This window comes from Falco punctatus, assembly GCF_963210335.1.
Source record: "Falco punctatus genome assembly, chromosome: 7".
NCBI classification, from domain to species: Eukaryota; Metazoa; Chordata; class Aves; order Falconiformes; family Falconidae; genus Falco; species Falco punctatus.
The window spans coordinates 58,117,474-58,142,301 of NC_137587.1; the positions used below are offsets into that span (position 1 = coordinate 58,117,474).

General features: G+C 39.6%; 1 protein-coding gene across 5 annotated transcripts in view; it reads right to left on the reverse strand.

Moving 5' to 3' along the window:
* FBN1 (fibrillin 1) overlaps window positions 1-24,828 on the reverse strand; it is a 171,983-nt gene that overhangs the window by 65,531 nt on the left and 81,624 nt on the right. For all 5 annotated transcript variants that reach the window (XM_080394652.1, XM_080394651.1, XM_080394650.1 and 2 more), the window contains 10 exons: window positions 24,064-24,222; window positions 20,486-20,644; window positions 19,042-19,182; window positions 18,123-18,242; window positions 14,580-14,705; window positions 12,331-12,453; window positions 7,370-7,492; window positions 5,917-6,069; window positions 3,651-3,704; window positions 2,609-2,734 (listed from right to left, as the gene is read on the reverse strand). In XM_080394652.1, coding sequence (XP_080250778.1) covers window positions 2,609-2,734; window positions 3,651-3,704; window positions 5,917-6,069; window positions 7,370-7,492; window positions 12,331-12,453; window positions 14,580-14,705; window positions 18,123-18,242; window positions 19,042-19,182; window positions 20,486-20,644; window positions 24,064-24,222 — 1,284 coding nt within the window. The remainder of the gene's footprint in view (window positions 1-2,608; window positions 2,735-3,650; window positions 3,705-5,916; window positions 6,070-7,369; window positions 7,493-12,330; window positions 12,454-14,579; window positions 14,706-18,122; window positions 18,243-19,041; window positions 19,183-20,485; window positions 20,645-24,063; window positions 24,223-24,828) is intronic.

Below are 24,828 nucleotides of genomic sequence, written 5' to 3' on the forward strand. Positions count from 1 at the left end.
ATCTTGCCTATATTGTGAAACAGGTTTATGCAGTCTCTGATTCCCTGCACAGCAGCCCCCACAGTCATGAAAGAAACAAGGAGATGATTGGTTTGGAAAGGTTTGCTGGTCATTCTGGTCTTTAAATCACCATTTTTTCCAAGCTGGCTCTGAACTGTCTTAGATGTTATGGTTAACAAGGCCAATGTAAGTCTACACTTGCTTCAGAGGTGAAAAATTTAAATAGAAACGCTAGTACTAAATTTCAAGAGCCCTTAGGAAATCTTTGGAAGAGCTGTGGTCATTAGAGAGAAGTTGGAAGAAGGTGGCACTGGGCCATGAATGGCAGGTGAAGACCAAGACCAGGAGAGACCCCGAGAGCAGACAGCAACAATTGGCTAAGTCAGAGAGGCCTCCGAAAGTGTTGAGAGAAGTTGGGAAGACTCAGAGGGTCAGCACAGCAGCTGGGAACAGCAAAAGTGCTAGGAAAAAGCAGGGAGATTTGCAGAATAAAACAGACCATGTGGGAAGCTTCACAGGAGTTCAGAAAAATTGAGAGAGGGCCAGGTGGAACATTATGGAAGAATGGGAAACAGCTGTGATGGAGCATGGATGTGGGCTGCAACAGGGTGGGCTGGGGAGCAGCTGGAAAACTCACAGATGGATGGGGAGAAGAGAAGGCATGCCATAAACTATGGGCAGAAACTAAAATGGGACATGGATAATTAAAGCCAAAGAAGCAAATGGGAAAATGGGATGAATTACAGCACGACTTTTATCAAAGATAGGTCAACTCTCATTTTTTTAAAAATAAGATAGTGGACAGTTTAGACTGGGATAACACAGATGACTTAAGCTATTAAGGTTTAAGCAGAGAATACAGAACCCAAATAAAATTATTATGTAAGTTGGAGATAACAGGAAGGAATTTAAGAACTTTAAGGTGGCTCCAGAGCTGGCTGAAGGAGAGATTACAGTAGGGTATATTGAAAAGGGGAGTAATCACAATGGAGAGAGGATATTAGCAATGCCTTTTGGGGATCAGTCTTGGGACTAGTCCTATAAAATATTCATTGTAATGCAGAAACAAAAAATGAACAGGATCAAAAACTGAGGACAACACTAAGCTGGAAGTTATTACCAATACAGAGAATCATGCAAGACTAAATTAATCTTGACAATATGAATGAGAGTAATAAGATGAAATATAATCACCAGTATTCAAAACTTTGCAATTAGGGACCAATAACAATAACATGCTATAAACCAGAACTCATCAGTTGAAGGCTATCAACAAGACAAAACTCTGGATGTAGATCCCAATTAGAGGTTAAACTTTGATCCCGAAGTATAACGTGTATTTGAGAAAAGACTAATGCACTCTAGAATCAGTTTAGGCAGGATATTCCTAGGGGCGGTGGAGAATTGCTAGCACCACTATACGAGGCACTGGTCAGACCTCATCCACACACTGTATACTGGTCAGATCAGTCATGTTCAAGAGAAGCCTTCAGCCTCTGCTTTTATGAAAAGACTGAAAGTGTGGATTTGGATAGTTTAGCCAACAGAATTTAAGAAAGGATATGATGATTCTTCATAAATACTTCAGGGATAAGTGCTGACATGGTGCTAAGTCAAAGGATAATATTAGTACAACATCAACTGGCAATAAAATGGTCACAAATAAATTTTAACAGGAAACCAGAAGAAATTTCTAATCAGTTGTGCAAAGGAGGTCTGGAACAATGCACCACTGCATGAGTGGAAGAAAGGAATCTAAAGGGTTTTAAGTTATGGGCTTTCAATGGGACAGTGTAATGGAACAAGAGAATTGCCAGAATTAAAATTTGTAACAGGAGTCTGCAAGCATCTAATGGGATTTTTAACATCCCAGATAGTGTGAGAAGAGACTGGACTGCTACTTATTGAATTCTTTTTATCCCATGCCACAGTGCTTCCACTGGTCACCTCTAAGGAGTAAGAAGAATTTATTTCACCTCTTCTGTGATGAAAAATTTGGCTTTAGATTTTATTTCACTTGTACAGCACAGGAAATCAGCCCTAGCTAGAGACACCATGCCATCAGATTCTTTTGCTGCTTCCAATGACAGTAAGTTTTCCTGTGTCTGGCCAGTACACTTAACAGAGTTACACCAATAGCGCTAACTGAAAGCTGAAAGGGAATTTTCTCCAACATCAGAGTTGGGAGAAACCATGTAAACCTTCTGCAGCATATGGGATGCTTATCTTTTTATAATCAGTCAGGAGCTTCACTTAAATCCTCTGCACATTGGTGATCCTACATCCCTCCTCTGGTGCATTCTAATCGCAGGATCTGGCTTCTTCTGATTTTGAGAAACACTGGTATTGCAGAGTGCAGGTTCATGGACTTAACTGAACTGGATGTTTATTGCCTGGTTGCCAGAGTCACTGATCACAATGGGCCCTTTCCAGCTCCACAGTGGAGGATTTTATAAGCATTGCAAAACAGTGAAATTAAAACAAGAATTCAGCAGAAACATCCAGAAATATCAGAAGAGCAGCTAGTGGATCTGAAAAAACACTGAAAAAGTGAAAGAGGATAAAAACAAGCATCAAACTTCAAAATGAAAAATGGGACATTTCATACCAATGCAATTTTTCCCAGTTGAATCTACTTCATACCCAGGGTTACAAATACATTTGTATGTTCCATGCAGATTCTCACACCTTCCATTTGGACAGAGATCAGTATCCAGTAAGCACTCATTAATATCTACATAAAGGTAAAAAAAAAAAACCAAACAAAAAAACCCAGAGTCAGTTATTGAGGGGTTGTGGAGGTTAATTCTCCAGACTGGAAAAAAATACATTTTCAATACAAGTACCATTGGCTGGTCCATATTTAGAATCATGTAGTTCTAATTAGGGAATTCACACATACATATATTCACACTCCAGAGAAAACAGCATCCCTTTCACACGGACTTAAGACCACCTCTAGCCCACAGACATTTAAGAGACTTGAAACTGTAGGTAAGAACTGGGATATTAAACTGGGGTCTTACTTTTCGAGAGGCACATGTACTAATGCCCCCCTGTATCTCCTGATTCACAGCATTTTCAGATGGTATCGCTCTCCAAAGCATGAACATCCCTCCTTTCTGAATGCTTTTCCCTCTCTCTCTACTGCCAGCAAATCTACTAGCAAGCATTGGCTGACTTATGAGTCTGCAGTTTCACAGTTCTACAACTACAAAGCTTTCACTGTAATCATTTGCTCCTTTCTCTGTAATTAACCAAACTCTGTCAGCCTGGCCTTTTTGACAGATGGAAATATGTAAGAAGCTCAAGTTCAACATGGCTTTATTCTTCTGGATTATTTCAGTTGAAATGTGTAAATATGACTTAGGTATATGGTTTCTAAGTCATATAGGTAATAACACTTCTCACAAATTTGCCATTCTTTTATAACTGCACTCACAGACATTCTATGGCATAAACCAGAGAGGACACACTGGCACGCTCCAGTCATTTCATCCTAAATTATTCTAATGTGATGCAAACAGCCATTTGAATAAGCCTTCCTCCCATTCCTTCCTGCCATCATCCCCAGCAGCGTGTCTAACAAATCAAGGATATCAAGGTCTAGCCAGAACTGCTATAGTTCAAATTACATTAGGTGATCTTACCATTTCCTCCTGCAGTCATGCCAGTTCCACTGCTGCACAGAGCCTGATATTCAGCTGGAAAAATATTAAAATACTTACTGGAATATTCTTTCTTAGCTCATTGCTTTCAGCATCACCATTTACAACATGCCAATTAATTACTTGAATGAAAGAACATGCCTTTCAATTATTCTGAAAACATTAACAGCCTCACAGTGTTCTGAACCTGTGAAACATTTTAGCAGATTCAGGGTCTGCATCTGCTCATGGAGACAGATGAGGGAAAACACATGATGAACTGAGGCATTTAGGAACAGACATAAACTTCATGCTGGCCCTCCTACACAAATGAACCATAACATATTCACAGTAAGATACTCCAGAACTCATATGTCCAAGCCCTTGCACAAGGTGCACATTCAAAATGACCAAGAAACAGAAGGTTTCCTATAAACGTAGCCCATATTTAACTCCATTTAGCAGCAGTATCTTCAGGAGTTCATAACAGATCAAGGATCTCTTATCCTTAAAAAAAATTAATTAAAATATGTATCAAAGTATCTCAAATGTCTCAGTTACCACTGGATTCAAGTTCTACTTGTGAGTTCAGAGCAATTAACAGACTAAACTGACAGCCACAGTAGCATTAATTGTTGCCATATTTTCCAATATATCTGCACTTTAATAACAGCCCAAATAATCACACTGCTAAAATTAATATATATTAAAAATATTTATGGCATTGGCTGTCTTCTCTTTAAGGAAAATTACATGGAACATATCTCCCAATATTATCATAACCAGCAGATGAATATGTACCCCTGCTTCAATCAAATAATCACTGCCACTGTATGTGAAAGCAGACCTGCTCTGGACATGCATCAGCAACACTTTTAGTCTAGCATGGCAGCAACTCGTGCAGAGAGCTTCCAAGGGGCACAGAGACACAAACGTCTTCCTTTCAGGAATTTTTTTCAGTCTCTCTGATACAATGCTGCTCTCACAAGAAATCTGCACCTTCCCTTCCCCACTCAAAGCCTAAAGCATGTGCTACACTTCACCCTACATCAGATGGTATTTCTTAAGCAATTGAAGAGATGGGTAAAATAACACAGGAAAAATAGCTTCCACATACATATACACTCTGCTAAAGCAATTCAAATCTAAAACAGAAGTCAATGATAGAGTCCATAAAAGATCTACCATACGATAAGGGCCCACTGATATCAGCAGAGGTTGCTGGAAAGGCTCCTTCCTAGTTTGCTATTCTAAACAACACAGCATGTTATACAACAGTGGTCAGCAAGTTCCTGCTGAAGAGCTCATATCAGTTCAACCAGCCTAATTTGTTCCAACTGGTTTTCTCCCTAATGCTTTTCATAAAGCTATCCATTAAAACTGAGATTTAAAAAATTATTCTAAAATTATTTTTGCCTACAAAACATATACCACATTAGTATGAGATGCTTTTGAACTACATATAGAATAGCATATTTTCTTTACGTTGCAACAACAGATTTGCTGAGTGAGAAGAATCACTCAACAAAGCTGGGCTTCAAAGTAGCTCCCTGCAGTCAGTCACCTCCGTGAAACCAGTGTATATTTACTGGCTTCACAGCAAGGACTGTGTCAGCACAGTCTTCTTGGAAGAAGTGCCTTCCTGAAAGCAGATTCTGCCCATGAAAATGATTAAGATTGCATTCTTGCCAGAGAGAGGTTATGTTCCAGACAACTTTGCTAGGTGGGGATTTGGGTGACAGACTCAAGTATTCTCAAGCAACTTAACTGGACATTTGTTTTTGCATTGACTATCCAAAGGCTAGTTACTGTATAAACAATTCCAGATCACTTGAAGGATACAGAATTCAAGCAGCAAACATCTGACTCACAGGTGTACATAAGGATTTGAAAATATGTACATATATATGAATTACTCAAGATATTTCCATTAATAACTCCAGTGCAAATATATATTTTTTCGTTATCCACATCTATTGAAATAGAGATTGTCGTTTGAAAATCTGTTTTAATGCATGTAACAACTCTGGACCCAGATGTCGGTGTTTACTGTTGCCTCAAAAAACTCTCCCTTGTACTCCTCTCCAACATGCAAAATAGAAGATTGTTCAAAATATAGGATGTTATACAACAATTTAACCCTTCTGATTTAGGAAGGTTAATGCTAATGTTGATGTGCAGTGCTAATACAAAAGTGTATTTTACCTTTCTAAAAACAGTTTATCGACTAAAGCTTAGATTTGAATATGTACCAGTAAATAGGCCATACCTGAATTTTGCGCTGGGCAGGGCTGACAAGGCTCCCCAAAAGCATAGTCAGTGCTGGCACAACAGCACTCCGATTTTGTAACTGCACCCGTTAACGGTCTCACGCACTGTCCCCTCTTGTAGCCACCATAGCACGTGCTTCGCATATGTGTATCTGAGGAAAGAAATCTCTTTTCAACATGCCATAGGAACTATACTGCCATAAATTACAACAAGTATTACATGTAGCTTGGGTATCATAACCACGGTAAAATAGTTGTAAAAACAAAACATCCTTCAACATTTCCCTATGCTTTTTACCGGCCTATACCCTCATTCTACTTGGGACAGGAAATTCTTGTTCCTCATGCTCCTAAGAGTTCAGATATACAAACTAGTTACTGCATTTCATAACTCAACATGCATCAGTGAACTACGAGGGGAACAATCAATACTTAACCTTGAACTAGCAAAAGGCCACAGGGAAAACAGACCAAGTCTCTACCACGTGGCAGGGACGTTACTGACTTGCAACCTGACAGGCCCAGCAGCAGCATCTTTGAGCTAGAACCAAGTATCATCCCAAAACGTAAAAAACCACCAACTCAGTACTGTTTACTTTCAGAGTTAGAGGATGGATTTGGTTTTAACAAGAAGTATTTTATCTCCCCCTCCCAGCCTTGTTAGTTGTCTCTGACTCACAAAGGCTAAAATCACCACTGGTGCAACATCCTGGATTAAGCCCACTAAGGCTACACTAAAGCTTATTTCATTTTATACCTGAAAAACAGGCAGAATGAGAGAAAAAGAAAAAACTTCCACAACGAAAAGATCACAAAATGTGCTGCCGCTAGAAAAATCCTTCTTTGTAAAAACAACTTCTAGTAAAAAACGAAGAAAAAGGCAGTAATGCTATTTCAGTGCATAGGATTTAAAAAGTTGATCTCCTCAGGTCCAGGTGTGATGTTTCTCATTTTTAAAAATCTGGTCCATAATAGCTGCCAGTCACATTAGAATATTAAAATCAAACACCCCAAATATCTTTCACTTGTAAAGAAACAGGCAGAAGTGGAAAAACTGGCATGTCCTACTTTAAGAAGAGGAGAAAGAGTAAAATATATCTTTAAGCTTAGTGACAAATGAAGAATCCTACATTGACAGAAATGGGGCAAATTCTTACGTACTCAAAACTGATACAGCACTACTCACCTCCAACAGTACTACGCTGTACAGTCTACCTGACCTTGTGATTTGGCCCACACATTTTTTCTCTTTAAATGCAAAGGAACGAGAAAAAAGCAAAATGGGCTATTACAGTAAATATCCCAGAGCTAGTAGCATCCACTACAACTACCACCCAACAATCCATGAAAAATTTGGTGAATTCTTCATTCAAACTTGATCTGTCCATCAGTCTAGCATTAATGCCTTAGCATTGGTTAATTGTGTCTCACCACACATTAAGCTTGCCTTACCGACACACACGCGTCCATCCAGTCCTACTGCAAGGCCAGGGAAGCATTCACATCTGAAAGAGCCATCAGTGTTCACGCAGCGCCCGTTCATGCATATTCCAGCTGTCTCACACTCATCGATGTCTGTTGGAGAACAGAATGACCTTTATTAGAAATTAAATTACATAGTGTTCAATGCCTGGCTGAAACTTGCATTTGTGCAGCTTCTTTTCAATACATCCTATAGAAAAATATCAAGTGTAAATGGAAACTAGTTCAAGTAAGTGTTTTATTAGGAATAACGACCAATTCATTTTGTGAAACAGACGAAGAAAATGCAAAATTCAGGAGAAATAAACAGAAAAAAACAATTTAGCTGTCCTTAGAAAGCAAAAAGGGACTACATTTTCCTAACTTGTTCCCAAGAGGTATATATTCTGATTTAAGGGTCATTCAGGCAAAAACATAATCAGAGGAAGGAGGAAACTGTGACTGCTAAAAAAAAAAAGGACTTCTGTAGTGTACAACAGGGCAGTCCCTTTCGGTGCTAACAGTTAGTTCCTGCTGTAAGAAACCAGTCCAGATAGCAAATTGAATCTTTGACCCCTGTTACGAGGTACCTTCACAGGGCCACCAAAGTATTTCCCTTCCTTCTGCTGTGGGTTCAGTTTTCGGCAGCACATCTAAACCTCCACAGTCAGACCCTGCCCACACGTAGTGTCTCTCTGGTGACCTGCATGACAATTGGGTTTTCCTATCAGATGCTCATTACAGCCCACTTTATAAACTTTCAATGGACAGGCAGCACTCCAATTTGAAAGGAATTTGTTAATGATTTGAGCCCTGTGCAATTGCTGAGCACAAGCCACCATCTTTGCCCAACAATAGTACATTGAACAATAAGGCCCTTAGCAATGAAATACAAGAACGAAGCCTTATAGTATTAGACTATCACAAAGGGATGTTAAATTAATACAAAAATTGTATGGGCTGTGCGTCCTGTTAATAGTAAGATTATTCTCTAGACAGAGAGAGCGTGCCATTATTGTGTACGTGATTAAGAAAAGGAGTGTTTAAAATATTGTTTGGAAGTATGTATAACCTTTATAAAATAATCACTTCATAACAACTCTCCATAATATATACAAGAGACGGTGTGTGTGACAATTTCCTTTTTTCTGACCTTAAAAGGGCAAATTGAGAGTGAAACACCTCTGTGTTTTACTTAGTTTGTGTTGTTTGGCATAAAACATGGCTTGTATGATCCAAGATTCCTTTTTCAAACTGCATTTTAAAATAGAAGTTACGTTTAAGTACATGGGCTCAATTCATTTCTACTTCATCCTGCAATCTTTTGTTCTGTTTCAGACAAATCTTAAATGCTTTTCTCACTTTAAATTTAGTCCTTACTCATTGTAAGTAAAAACAGAGTTGGGACTTCAACATGTGCTTATACTGTTTAACAGTGTAGACAGTTATTTTGTTAGACAACACTGAATTCCTTTGACAGATACAAGTTCTCCTGGAAAAAAAATAAAAAATTAACTTTCCTTTTTTAAGGTTACTTACAGAAACAGAAAGGCAAAGTTACTTTTTTTTCTTTTTGCTGTAGTTCATTTTTAAAAAAGATTTTGTAAGCTAGTAAGGGGTCAAATGCGCAATCCATTTTCTTCTGCATCGATTTACAAATGTGTTGAAAATACTGTCATAGATGGTTTACAGAAGGTAAAGTGGGTCACTTAGAATTGTGCAGATCAGGAAAACCTGGCTCCAGTAAAGATGGGGTAAAAAGCTTCTGCTTTTATCAGGGCTGAGATTCCACCCAGTAAATCCACTACGTACACAGGCAAAAAGTCCAAATTTCTAACCTTGACAAGGCTCTGCTGTCTTCTGTGGTAAAAGTCACCATTTGGACAACTTCAAAAATATTCATTTTTCTGACTTTTGCCAGAATTCCTCAAACTGGTTCTCAAAAACCTACTAATGGACTCATTCTCCATGTTCAATGAGTTTTCGCTTTTTCTGCTTAGCCTGCTCAGCAATGCCAGCTGAGTACAGGAAGTCCTCTAATTTTAACCAGGAAAAATTTGCTCAGACTACTGAACTGCCACTTCCAGTTGCCTTGCAATAGCTTTCAACTTGAGGAATTCCTGTTTGGTCTAAAGATAAAACAATGTATGGAACAGAAGGAATGCTTTAAACCTCTCCCTGCCTGATCTAAGTATTTCTGAAAAATCATCAGCGAATCATCAGCTAATGGTGAATAAGTTTAGTACGTCTTGTATTACAGGGAATATACAAGACCATGGTGTAACATTCTTTTTTGGCACATTACTTCATAAAGCCTGAGTGGAATTTTTTACGAGACAGCCAAGCATATGCCCTGTACTTATACTTAAAATCCAATTTTATGGAACTGTCAATTACAGTATCCCCAACTTTCAGTTAGAAATTCTTACTAGCTCAAAGTTCAGCTTACAGCGCATCAAATGAGATGTTTATAGGAGCAATGTGTTGCACACCGCAATTCTTATATTCCTTTGCTGATCCCCTAAAGAGTTTGGTGACGACACGTGTTCAATTCCATATCAAAATTGCTCAGGCAGGTAGCCAATTTGCTGCAGAAATGTCAGTTCATGCATACACACATTTCCAATATGCATGAGCACTAACTGCATGGGGAAGCATGATCTTGGAGTTTAAGCTTGTGAAAGATCTTAATGCATTCACTTCACAACAAATTCAGGATATGCAGTGTGAACAATGAGTGTTTCAAAGGCTAACTGTTCTGTAGTACAGAAGTTATTTACTCTGCACATGTGGTGTGTACAGAAAGGGCTCAATAAGGAATAAACATTAAAATGTACAGGAAAAGACACTATTGAAGATCAGTCTTCTAAAGTTTTACTAACATGACTGCAGACATTTACCAATGAGTTGTGCTCGCTCTCGCCACGACATTCCTGGGAATCATTTCATGACACTTTGGGTAAGTGGAAGAAAGGAGACAAATACGAAGTTGGGAAAAAGTGTAATTTGAGTGTCAAGGTCTCAGAATCTGGTTTGATATTGACCCAACAGCAATTTAAATATGTAACGAACGTTCACATGCTCATTCATAGAGAACAAGGCTTCCTGTAAGTGTTGAAAAGCAGTAGAGAAATCCTTCATTTTACTGTAAGATCTGTTCCAACTTTCAGTAGGAATCAGTTGAGATGCCTGCAATTTTGGGTAATTTTCAAATATTCTTCCTTTGATGCACAGAAGTAACATTTCTCTAGGGCCAGAAACCTCTTTTTGGCTGTATCCATAAACCTGTTTAGCCAGGAGGCATGTAACAGAGGCTGTGAAGTTGAGTATCATTGGTTTTTAAGTAGTCTGAGGCAATTTACATACCATCTTCTTGCATGGCATTTCAGTGCACAGACTGATGAAAAAAAAACAAGAAAAGAAACCCCAAAAGATGCTGAAGGCAAGAATCAAGACAAGCATTTGGGCTGAGTTTGCATCAGTGAGTCACATCCCTGCTAACGACACACAGAGCAGCCAGTGGTCTTTGGGAAGGCGACTGGCTGATGTGCCAAGGCCTGACGGGCATTGAGTGCTTCCCCGCCAAGTCTGAGACCAAGTGTTGCTGCCATCCCACACACAGACCAGCTGGAAAATAAGCTTTGGCAGAGCACAGACATACACTTACCACTTGGAAAACAGGTAAGAATGGAAATGAAGCTGATTGCTCTAAGTGTGCAAAGGCTGCAGCCAACACAGCCAGTAGCTGTTAAGCTAAGGAAACACCTGTATGGATCTGCACATTTGTTCAATCAAGAAACTAAAGAACAATTCAGCCTCCCCATAAAAGCAACCCTATTACAAAGCAAGAATGAGGTCATCTCATTAGAAATGCACGATTCCCCCACCTGGAGGCTGGGTAGCACTGTCCTGCATACCTAGTGCAAAAATTACCAAATGCAAGAGAAGTTCTGGATGTTTTACCAGATTTATTGGCCTGGTTTGGATCTAAAGTCTAAGTCTAGACACCGTGCAGTTCAGATCTAAGACTGGTACAATGTTCAAGAAGCAACGGGATCCAAATTAACTGACTTTTCATGTCACTAGCTCTCAAAACCAAATTATTTATTCAAACATTTGCTTTTGTTATTGGTCTGCAACAAGATGCTGCTGTGTAATCCAGTGTGACATTTTTTTAAAATTTGCCAAAGTGTAAGCAAGCACTTTTTCTGCCTTGATTCCAAGAGTTGAAAGACTTTACATTTTTCAAAAGAAAAAATGTAACTTGACCCCAGCACTTGTTTATTCCTTATTTCAGCTTCTGCTTTGTGCCTATAAAACTTGTTGAAACATGAAGATTTATACATACAAAACTTCCAGTTCCTGACAGGACTGAACGGAAACTGATGATGTAACCAGCAACCAGAATGGTGCAGTGTCTCCACAGCCGGTATTGCTGAGCTAGCGTAATAAATGGAAAAGACAATCTTGCTGTACTGCTCATGTCTGCATCTCAGTCACACGGGGTACTGGGCAGATGCTGTATTGACTAGGAACACCCAGGCAGGAATGGGAGCAAAACCCAAAAAAGGCAATGAGCCAGGATGTTTGGGTGGCCAAAGGCAGAACATTTAAAAAGCCAAACACAAAAAGTGAGATATACTGAAGCCAAACTGCAAAAGACATCATAGGCAAAAAGACCTGGAACTTAACTAGGTCAGATCACACAGTCCTTGACCAAAGAATATTCCCCACTGGCTGGTTAAGGCAGTTACTCAACACTGTGGAGAAGATGGAGTACTGTCTTGCAGTATGACAGATCATCCTACCCAATTAAAAAAACCATGTCTGATGAGAACTCTGTCCAGTATTTCTTGTCCCTAAGGATCAGTGTAAGAAAATAAGGTGATTCTTGAAGCTAGCAAAGGGATATAACTCATAGGCTTTGGGAACCTGTAATTTGTTGTGCTCACCTCGGCAATAACGTCCATCAGATGCTAACTGGAATCCTGGTTTACAAATGCATTTAAAACTGCCATCTTCATTGATGCACATCCCGTTGAGGCACATGTTCCTTATGCTGCACTCATCCATATCTGAAAATGTACATAATAGACATAAAGCTCATAATGTTTAAGTAAAAAAGCTCTTACTAGTTATATCCAAAAGATAAACTTTAATTCCTTTCTTAGTCGTCAGAGGTATATGTTAATCAGAAACATACAATGGGACATAGCACACCATCCTAGAGGATGTGTCAAAACAATGACTCTTTTTTTTCATAATGTATCATTAACATATAAAGGTAAGCATCTGGAACAGGCAAAAGAGAATGAAAAACAGATGAGAAACCGGACAGCTATAAGAACTGCCAGTTGGTAAAAACTGTAAAAAAGAGAGAAACATATGTAACTAAAGAGGCTTGCAATCTTGGTGTAAATAGAAGCTGTTAGAAGCAGCCTTCCATTTGAAATGGTAAACACAATTTTATGTTATCAAGAACACCTGAAAGAGGAGGAGTGGGCATCTCTGTTTGGAGTAAAGGTTTTTGTGACCTCCATTGGATGAACCCAAGAGTTATGATGTGGGAGAATTCCCAGCACTGTGCCACTGTGCTCAAGCATGCACTCTGTGAGGACCTTCATCAACTTCCATTTAAAATGAAACCTACCCCTTCCCTGGCGTCAGCATGACAGGTCACATAGAAGGGTACTTACTAATCTTGGCTTCACACTAGCATTATTCAGCCTCTGATCTAATGACATGAAGGACTCAAATAAGGAAAGGTGGAGGTCCCAGACGCTGCTATTCTGAACCCTGCACAGGTACTCACACGACAAAAAAAACCCAAACACCAAGACCGTACAGAGAATTCTGTGCTTGATTTGAGCAAGCTTTTATATCCTCTTTGTCTTTATTTTGTCCTGGCACAAAATGAAATCAGTTTTGGATGTTACATCTGAAAAAAATCGGAACTATTTACAAGTTTCATCTAAAGGACTATACATAGGTGCAATGACAAGGTCTTTACTGATTAGTGAGTGTGCGCATGTACTCCTAAGAACAAAACTCAATGCATTACAATGCCAGAGATTAAACTGTTTCATAAGTGGACGCAACAGACATTCTGGCAACATATGCAATGGAATTAAAAATGTTTTACCAGACCACCAATGTCCTGGTTCTTATTACTATTAGCACATGGCATTTGGTGGGAAAGGAAGAAACCAGAATAGAGGTTTTTTTCCAAAATATATTAATTTCCAAATCTATTTAGTCAATATAGTTCCATAATAAGATATTTAGAAAGCAGCTTATAGTGCTAAACTGTATCTAAAAAAAGAGTCAGGAAAAACAGAGTCTTAAAATGTCTGTCTCTACCAAGGATTAACAGAATCACTACTAGCACATAAAATCACTGGATCATAATGACATTACAATATATTCGGAATCGTGCTATTTTCCTTAATATTGCAGCTGTCTTGGACAGAAATTACACTTCTAGACATGGTGTGTTTTCTTTTTACTTACAGGCTAAGTCAGACAAAAATAATTTATGATTAAAAAAAAAAAATAAAAAAAATTGTGTATCTATCCCAACCAGGAATTTTGGCATAAAGTATTAGAGCTGAATCACTGAGATAATATTCTGCCAAAAATGTTTCTAAGAACAGTGCTTGAAATTCCTTTAACGTATGAATAGATCATTGGGAACCCTCCCAAGGACCTTGGGAAGCATGATAAAGAACATTCTTCTTTTTTCCCCCCTTTACTAAAGGTCTGGGAGGTAGGAACACATCAATTATGTTTACAAATTTTTCTTAAAACAGTTTTTATGGGTCAGACCAGACTGCATCTACATAAAACACATAGCTAGTCACCCAGTAAGATCCCATAAAGCGTGCTGTTAAACACACAGCAAAATCAGGCAGCATGTGACTTGTGCTCCGTTTTAAAATGTACCACTCCCATCAAAGAAACTGCATTTTGTGATAGTGGTATGTGCTATTTCTCCTGTTGGACAGACATCCCGTTGAGGATTGCCAAGCCAAGGTTCCAGAGCTGGCTGCAAAAGACAGTTTACTTGCCCTCCCAGATACAGCAAAAGGTATTTAGAAATTTGATTCCTTGTTCCTTCCCTTCCCCCCCCCACCAGAGGTCCTTTTCTTTTTCATTGACGTGAATAATCTCTTGCAACAGAATAACTTCAGAAAAGTCTTACCTTCGCAGTTTTTCCCATCAGCTGCCACTTGAAAGCCAGCATTACACACACAGTGAAAACTGCCATCTGTATTTATGCATCGTCCGTTATTACAGATACGACCATTCTGTAAACATTCGTCAATGTCTGAAAGCCAATCAAAAAGAAAAATAACATTTTGGGCTTTTTCTTTTTTATACTTGAGAGGAATTTTTCCCATTTCCCCTTCCCCTGGGTCTTTAACCCTACATGGAAACTATATTCACCTGAAAAATGATTTATTTTTATTTTCATAACCGAACGTTATGGGGGTGGAAAATGTTCATCAGCTTGAAATTTCAAGTTGCTGTGAAAGAATTTCAGTGAACATTACCCTGCAGCTTGGTCAAACAAGAATCATACTCTTTCAGTTGTTTTTTTGCATTTTTGTTCAGCATGAAAATATTTTTACTGAAGTTTAACTTAACAATAGTAACTACTGAAGGAAAGACGGAGGCTTTGTAAGATAACAGGAAAGTTCGAGACCTTCCCACCTTGGAAGATATTTCTCCTGCTTATTTTATATTTGAAACATCAGCTCCTCATTTCCCTCTCTCTGCAGGAGGTGCTTGGCAAGTGCTTTGGAGGACCTGAATAGTGATATCACACGAGGCTGGCAGCTCTCCCTCTCCTCCAAACGAGGGGAGAGGAGATGCTGAGACAGACTGTCTAGACATTTTTCAGATTGCTCAGTGTTCTCCATCAAGGCCTGGACCATCTCCCAGAGATTCCTGCACACAGGGGACTCTGCTCACAGCGATCTCAACCAGCCCATGCAGACCTATCTATTGTGCAACCAGACTGTCTCCCCAAATATCCTGGGGGTGCCCATCCCCACAGCAGTGCATTACCCTGCTTCAGGAAGATGCAGAGCACAGGGTGTTCTCCCAAACGTCCCTGCTCTCTGGACACCTATCTGAGGTGGAAGGGATGTCTCTCAAAACTGTGAACCAGTAGTTGCCTTCTCAACAGTGTGGTAGTTTTTGGAAGCTGCTAAGAAATCCCTGAATATAAGTGTTTTGCAAGCAAGCAACCAGGCCAGCAAAGGCAAGCGCCACTCAAGTGACAGCTCACCGCAGTGGTAGCTTACAGCCCCCTCGACTTCCAGTAAAAGCATACAGGCTCGATAAACCTCCCCTCAGGTGACAAACAAGCATTACTGGATCAACAATGCATAGAAATGAGTTTTCTCTCTGCTCAGTCCCTTTTGCCCCACTTTTGTGGCAATCAGTTTTACCTGAGCCTGGCTTCAGCTACTCCACCAGCTTCCTTCCTTAGGACAGGCAGAAATGCCACAGTATCTCAAGATTTTTCTGGTCTTCTAGCTTTCAAGAGTTCATCAGGATTTGTACTTTTATGTACCTCATGCCATCTAAATCATGGCAGAATCTCGTTCTTTACATACACACAGCTGATCAGAGACCCACCACTAGTTTATGTTACATTTTGAATTTTCAAATTATGAAATAACATTGTGGATTATTTTCTTTTCCCGCTCAGAGAAACTTGTAAAAATCAAAGCTCCCCTCTCACTGACATACCCACAATTGTGGCCATCTTCATGTAAGGTCTGACCTCCCCCTCTCAGAAATGTCAGGTAGATTACAGTAAGCACTTAGCTGTTAAAGCTTTGACTCCCATACATTCATAGCTTATCACCATAAAATTTCACTTCTTTTCTGCAGTCCACTTTACATCCCCTCTTCTGCAACTCAAAAGCATTTCTTGTTTTGATCACTAAACATAATGTGACAAGCTGATTCATCAATGTCTCCCATTAACATACACATTCAGCCAAACTCTTACTAGATTATAAGGGATCCTAATAACAGTTGAATCAGTAGCTTGCAATACAGTCTGCAATGTTTAATCGGTCACCTATCAGACTCATCATGCAGAAAAAAAGCGTTCCTCTGGAACCTCTGAGCAAGGAATAGATAAACATCTGTTCATGATGGAGACTTCATTTTTCAAGAACAGACGTAAGGAATACATTTGCAAAAGCGTATCAGCACAGACACATATGTGTATGCAAAGAATAAAACCTCAACATACAAAGTAGTCATGCGAATTAATTTTACAACAAATGCTGATTTTGGCAGGCACCAATGCTCTATGTATGTTTTGCCAAATGCACCCCACCAGCCTTTTTCTTTTCCCTAATCTGGTCCTAAAAATTCCTTCAGAAAACAAAGATTCTGCACATCATAGCATTTTCTGAACTGCCTGTCAAGCAAGCGCAGTTCCCATAGACTGCAACGGAACTGCTAAGTGACCACACTTTAATGCCATTAAGCTACTGGGCTTCTGACAACCATGTGTTTGTGTAATGAATCAGTCAAATTAAAAGCGTGTGACAAAAATGACTCATGAGTAAATTCATCACTGCTGAGACTCCACTTCAGCACTCCTTCACCACTAGTCAGCTGAACTATGAAGATGCTTCCACAACATGGCTGTTTGGCAGCAATTAGGTCAAATACTCCCAGCAATGTGCAGCAGCGGTGCTGGCTCTGTGTGTCCTCCTGGAGTGGAGTAAGCTTCTCTACTGCTAGTATCTTTCTGATTCACAAAGAAAAGAAAAAAACTGCACACTATACAGATAGCTCTCGCCTGGCTTTTTAGAAATTCTCTGCTTCAGAATGAGTGCATGCTCAAGGAACCCTCCTCTTAGTGCAGAAAGCAAAAGATGAAGACAAGCTGGGACTCTGAGCATTCAAACATCCTGTTTCATTTAGATGCTTCATTTCTTACAGAATATCAAAGTAGCCATTCATCCTCCTGCCAGAAGTCTCCCATTATGACTTAACTATAAAGGACTGTATCCACCTTTACGGTCAAATTCCCACCGCAGGACAGTTTGGGAGCCACAGAACCCTGACAGAGCACTGACTACTGAAGAACTATGCGTTCCCCACTCCCATAGGAAGACAGGATGAAGACCATCACGACTACTGTTGAGCCTGGTCTTCAAAACACCAATAATGTGGATTCTACAGCTTTCCCACCTAGACCTTCCCAGTGCTTCACTACTTTTTCACACCCTATTTAAGTTTTCATTGCTGTAATTTATGCTTAGTTCTTTCTCTGACAGTGGGCAGGGACAACACACAGGCATTGTACTCTTGTATTTACCCACTGGAAGACTCATCTTCCCCGTCCCCTTAGCCTTTAACAGTCTTTCATAGGTAAAGAGGGAATGTTTAACTGTCCTTGAGATCCTCAAGAAGCAGAAGAAAAAAATGTCTCAATAGTTTAAAAAACAAAACCAAAAAAAAGACGTCTCTTCCACTTCATAGCCACAAATGGTGCCAAGATACTTTCAGCACAAGACAAAATGTCTTTCTTCGTAACCCAGTCTGTGAACAGCCAACTCAGGCAGATTAATCATTTTTACTGCCATATCTGATTTATTTTTTTAAAAACACCTCATATTTAACACATCTGTTAAATTTTGCTTAAAAACTATTTCCCTCTCTGGTATGTATACAATAGTATAGATATGGCTGTAAAACCATAATTTACCTCGGCACTCTGTTCTTGTTGGCGTGCTCTGATATCCTATACGACACTGGCATACGTAGGATCCCTGGGTGTTCACACAGTCTCCACTGATGCATGGATTCTTTTCACATTCATCAACATCTGTGGAACACAGACAATATATTTTTATTAAGACATTGGTTGAGTTATTCAGGTCTGTAGGGGTATTTTTTGTAACTGGAGAAATAATGTGCTTCAAGCAGAAAGGAAAGGACATAAGCACTGAATTCCCAGTAAAAGGATCCCATGTTCTAAGCTAAGCAGGAGCTGGGAAAAGGGAGTATTCAACAATACAGGTTACTGCATGTGCGAGAGGTAGAGGCCTTACCCCACACCTCCACACTCCCAGCCCCAGTGAAGACACTGATTTTGACAGCAAAATCTTGCATGTAAAAGACAGCTAAACCTTGCTTCTATCATCAGGCTCTGGCTGACTTCCAAAACTAAAGAGCTCAAAAGCCCAACAAGATACTCCCGATGAGCTGAAAGAGGACTTGTAAATCTTACTAAGCCCAAGATCACTACTGCTGCTTTTTTTTTTAATAATATGCCACTTGCATTCTCAGAGAGCTGGTAGCATTTTAAAGAGGTCATTTTCAGTCACTAATAAACACATTATAGCCACAGGTTAGTAAAATAAGAAATCCTTAGTTCGTGTAATTTTGTGGCAAGTTACAAGATTTGTTAAATACTGTCTTAAAGGCAAAACTGCTGTAAAAATAAATTTGCAGTTGAAAGCAATTAATTCTTGGAAGTCTATTTACTAGATTGGGTGGAGGTTTTTTTTTGGGGGGGCAGGGTGTGGTATTTAAGAATTCAGAGTTATTACATTGTATGGAAAAGAATTTTTTTTCTTTAAAACAAAATTCCCCTCTGTAATTTACAGCAGAAAACCACATACCAATGCATTCCCCTCTAACATCCAGTTGGAATCCTTTGTTGCACTCGCAGCGGTAGCTCCCAGGAGTGGGAACACAGCGCCCATTAAGGCAAAGGTGTCGGAACAGTTGGCAATAGTCAGTGAAGTTCACCGGCAAGATTACTGAAATAACAAAGTTGGAAAAATATTTTAATGGTTCATCATCATAATTTTTGGTAATTGCAACTTGTGTAGCACTTCCCATTAAAAGTCAACATTTACCTTTCATGATAATGTGAATCACAGTAAAATAAGCACTGGGAGAGAAAAAATGCATGTTGACTCTTAGAGACTTGTCTGAAAACACCTAGCAGCCACTGATTTTATTCATTGTGGCAAGTCTGATCCCATTTTCCTCTTTTGCAGGACACAAGAGGACCAAGTCTGCTCATACCTAGTGGTAAAGCGGGTACATGGCACTGCAGGGACGCTACTAAAAGCCTAGAGCAGCAAAGAGCAGGCAGACTGGTTCAGTTATCTCTGTTTTCATAGGTATCAGAGTGAGAGGAGGGCAGGGATAACCCTGGAAGGTATGCCTGTGTGGTCCTTGGCTGGCACATGTGAGCTGGCTCCGTGCACCCAGCCGACCAGAAGCTCTGCAGCTACATCAGTGCAGTGTCAGCCCTGAGTTAACATACTTTGCCTCTTGGGCTAAGCTCAGCTTGCCGCTCAATGAAGGCTAAATTGTTTCAGCTGGTGTCAGTGCAAGCAGAGCCTGCTTGCCTCTGCACAGAGCATGGGAGAAATAAGCTTGTGTTTACTTGCAGGAGAGTATGTGGCTATGCCAAACAATTTCAGGTGGCACATGCCAACTGCAGACTGTATGGGCATGTAGTAAATTCCCTGAGCAAGGGACAGAATGAAGAATGTATCAGCATTCTGTTCTTCCTTGCTCTAGAGAAGTCTAACCTATCCATGCTTATCACAGATTCTTTCTTTGTGTTGGGTCAGCCTCAGTGTCCAGCAAACCAGTAGGTTTTTTGGTACATTTCCTACTTGGCCAAGCAAGTGATGAAAACAACCTGAAAGAAGCTGCTTTCTCCCGGCCAAGTTCTTTAATGTCAGTAACTATCACAACCTAGTCAAACTGCTATTCACATTCCTCCACGTTGACGTGCAGCAAAGCTCACAACAGCCTTAAAATAACAGTAATGTAACAACTACAATTCATGGGCCTCAGTACAGTGAGGATGTAATTTTTGAATCCTGTCTTAACAGAGAAAATACTACCAATGAGGTACATTTGCTGTAAGACATATAGTAACCAGGCTATGATTAGAAGGATATTTATACACAGACTAATAGTCCACATAAAGTAAACAAAAGATACCAACAGCTGAAGGGAGCACATTGCTCCTGAGAAACACGTGTTTCTAAAGAAGCTAAATGTAAATGGTGCAGGGAAAGGTTATTATTTCTCTCTTACCATGAGATGGTGGAGCCCGAGATGGATAGATGGTTTCTGGTGGCTGAGGAGGGTAAACACCAGGAACGAGTGGTGGAGGGAATACATCAGGACGACCCGGAGGAAGGTCAGGTCTTGCTGGCAGCGGAACACCTATTGCGCACAGTTTGCGATACTCATCTGAAACATGAAAACATGAATGATTTTTTGGACTCTTGTAGCCTTTCCATTTAATCCAACTCTCCTCCTTTTCGGTGTTTCAGATTAGCAATAACAAACCTTCAATAACCTGGAAAATTGGAGTCTGTATGTTTTCTTCATAGTAACAAGCTTTGTTCTATGACTCAGGAATTCGTTCTATGAATCAGAATTTTTTCTATGAAACGGGAGAATATCAATACTACTTGTCAGAGGACTGCTAATAAAAAGATGACATAGCTGACATTCCGGATATGAAACTGAGCAGTGAGGCAGGGACCTGCTCTTAATCTACTTAGCCTTCTTTCAAACAGAATTTTTGGTGAACTCAGTGGGAAATTTACCTAAAGGAGGACTTTTGGACTTGATCCCAAGTTAATTGAATACAAAGCTTCCCACAGACCTCGGAAGATACTGAACAGGGAGAATTTCATTTCAACTGGATTTCTTAGAAATTAACCTCCACAAACAAAGAAATATAAATATAAACAATGAGGCAAAACCAATTAGGACAATCCATACACTAACACTATTTCCCTGTGAAAACTAATTTTGCCAATAAAAGCAGAAACCAAATGAGGTGCAGTTTAAGGAGAGTAGACATAGAGAATTATGCTCAGATCCACACCAAGTTCATCTTTTCCCAGATGACGGGAGAATGATCTGTTCTGCTGTAAGCACAGTCTATGCTGAGTGTCATGCGTTCTCCTATTGTTTATGTCTATTAGTGGCATCTGCCCTACTGCCCCACTTTTCCTGGTGCCTCCAACTCTTTTGTCTTTGGAAAGTGTGTGTTTGGAACTTGTGATCAAAAGAACGCACACAGAGTATCACAATTAAAAACGACATTTCCAGCTGACCTAATTTATGTCCACAATTCATGTGTACACAAATAACTATTTGTGCAGCCAGTATCTTTGAACTTCAAAATTTTAAAGTTTATGGCACAGCAGGGGAGAGGAATTATATAATGAAAACAAAATGCTACAGAGATGCATGAATTCCTGAAACAATATAAAAAATGAGAACTGAAAAATAAATTCAGTATTGGGAGAACTAAGCTGGATATTTCAGCCTTCAACACTTTCATCTCACTTTTATTTCCACCTGTAAAATGCATTAGAAGCTCTTGCCTAATCACAGAGGATTTGTTAAATAAACATGGTAGCCTAACGTTCTGCGTTTCCCGATTGTGATCTTTGCATTTATTTTAATGCTCTTAGGTGATTAGTTTGTTTCATGTGTCACTGCATTTCCCTCTATTGATCCTTAAGAGTGATTTTAATCTTTAAAACATTCCCAAGATTTTACTGTATCAGGTATTGTACTTTGTTTATTTGTTCCATTTACTAGCTTTCTATTTTGCCTGTTCATATGTAAACTGAATCTACTCTCAATCAGTGGTCTACCTGTAATAAAACAGAGACATTCAGAATAGTGTCTGTGCATACACACACACAAATTCCAATATGCAAATGTATGCTAATGACGGTGGTTTTAATAGTCAATTCTCTAATCACACATTCTCTACAACCCACTGATCAATCTTTGTGAAAGAAACAATACTGTATTTCTTTTTTTACTCTAGATTGATCTAGATTTCACTCTAATACCCAATTATCCAAAGTCAATCCACCAGGAGCCTTGGCCCTTCCCTGCAAAGTCATGGCCTTGGGGCTGCCCATTGGTTGAATGGAATTAGCACACACAAAGGGACTGCTGAGGTGAGAACTGAACACACACACATGGCTGGATGCCTAAGATACCACTTTTAAACTATTTATAGCGTCAATGGTAAACCCTGTCATTCCACATAAACAATTATTGCCATGTTATGCAAAGAAATATAGTGCAAGCCTTTTTTATTGCAACTTTAATCTCCATGTATAATTTCTAGCAATAAACAGCCTATTTTATAGTAACATCTGGGTCTGTTGCCCACATTGAAAATGCAACCACTTGGTTACATTATGCAGCTAGTGCTTCACTTTATATTGCAGTAAATTTCCATTTCAGAGTTAGAGAGACTTTGGGCCACTGACAGCTCTAAATTCCTCATCTTGCTTTCTCAGGACACATTAAGGAATAACTGAAGCTGATTAAATAATGACAGCAATACCTTACGTAGAAGTAAGGGCTTTCAAAAAATTTCAAAGCACTTTTCAAAAGAGTAATTTATATCCCAAGTCGGGGGGGGGGGGGGGGGGGAGGAATAAAACTAAAAAAAACCGGCATGTAACCATGATCTGGAAGACTTTGCATGGATTTATGAGTCAGGAAGTCTTGGGTTCTAGCTCCTTCACCACCACGTCTCAGTCTGCAGCCTTGGCCAAATTACTTCACTTTTCCACCCAATTTATTCACCAGTTAGATATGAATAATTAGAAAGTATGTAAAGAAAGCAGACACTGTGTTAAGACTGAAAGTTTTCTCCTTGTGTTCCTATTTCATATGAGCATCAACAGATTACACTATTTTGTTAGCATTATTCTAGCCAGTCTTGGACATTTAACATGTTTAAATATTATTAATGAGATACTGACAGAACCAGGAAGAGTCTTCCAAGAGTTCTGATCATAGATCTCTGCTCCAGTATTACGCAGTTTCACTCAAAGGATTAAAAACAAGAATAATAAACACTCCCATACATGACCTCTGACAATTTCTTTGGAGTTACACTGCTGTAGTGTTATGACCCCCATTCCTCCCTAAACTCTGCACCTCCCTTGAGCTGCTTTCATCAGTCCTTAAGTTTCTTGCATTCTTCTTCTCTAAAGCATTTCATTAGGTTTCCAGTCCTAAACCATCTCCAAAACATCTTTCCTCCACTCCCTCACACTTAGTTTCACAATCTGTTCACCATCTTCTCTAAATTCAAATCCCACATTATCTGGGGATCTCAATACACAGGGAGGCGATAAAGTACAGCACATTTTGGTAGCAGACAGAAATCGTGTTCTGTGTCAAACCAGGAAATAAATGGCACCTCAGAAAGTTAGATATAAGAGGAAGGAAACCTCAGTTTTCCAATGAGAATGAAAATGCAGGGAGAATAGGGATCTATTAGAAGGCTCTGGAGGCAGCAACTTAAGCTAGAAGAGGATGTTGAAAATGAAACCTGTATCAGATAAGGTTGGAATAACCAGGCTACAACACTAATTAGCAACGGATAAAACCCCTTGTTTATGTCTGCTTGTTCTAGCCTCCTGGGGGTCCTGAGCAACCTGCCATAGGAGGCTCTGCTTTGAGCAGGGGCACCGGACTAAATGATCTCCCAAGGTGTCCTCCAGCCTCAACCATTCCGTGTAGTTCTTTAATGAAAACATTACTGATAAAAGAAAATCACTGCCTAATTCAGTGTTCAACATTGCTCATAATTATGAATACAGTTTGATTCATACCAGTGGATCTGATCGGGCACATTTCAGGAGCAGTGGCTACACCAGAAGACCAGCATCGGCCGCTGTCACAGCAACACTGCATTTTGGACAAAGGCTGGGGGAGCTGATTGCCGCAGCGCCCGTTGGTCAGAGAAGAGAAGCAGTATCCAGGACGCACATCTACCAACAGAAAGAAATGGATATGTAATCATCAGTCCAGTGAGGAATGTGACTTTCACAGAATGGAAAGCACCTTTTTCTTAGCTGATTACATTATCAATGGCATAGCACTTGCAACATTACAACAATCAGAAAACAAAAGACAGAAAACCAGGAACATCTAGATAATATTTGGTCTGCTTTGGATTCAGGTGTAACACCTTCTGCAAGAAAGCTGAAGTGAAATACAGAACAGCAATGAATTAATGGAGGCAAAAATAGAACAGAACATGTACTCCACATATAATAAAACATGCTTCTGTGCCCCCAATGAAAAATTGCAGTGTCATCTCTATTAAGGATAGTACCAAATCAATTCTGTTTAAGCTTTCATTTGAAAGCCACCAATGTACAGCAGTAAACTCGCAACACTGCAGCTTTCAAAGCCTTAATTTATTTTTCATCAGTCATGGCTTCCCCAGCTGAAGTATGTAGTGATCTGACAAGATATAGGCTTGCAGGCAAGAAAGAGCAACATAGCTTTAACTGGTGCCATCACATTGTTTATGGAGATGTGCTGGCTTCCTGTCTGAAAAGGGTAAGCACATGCTGTACACAGAACGCCCT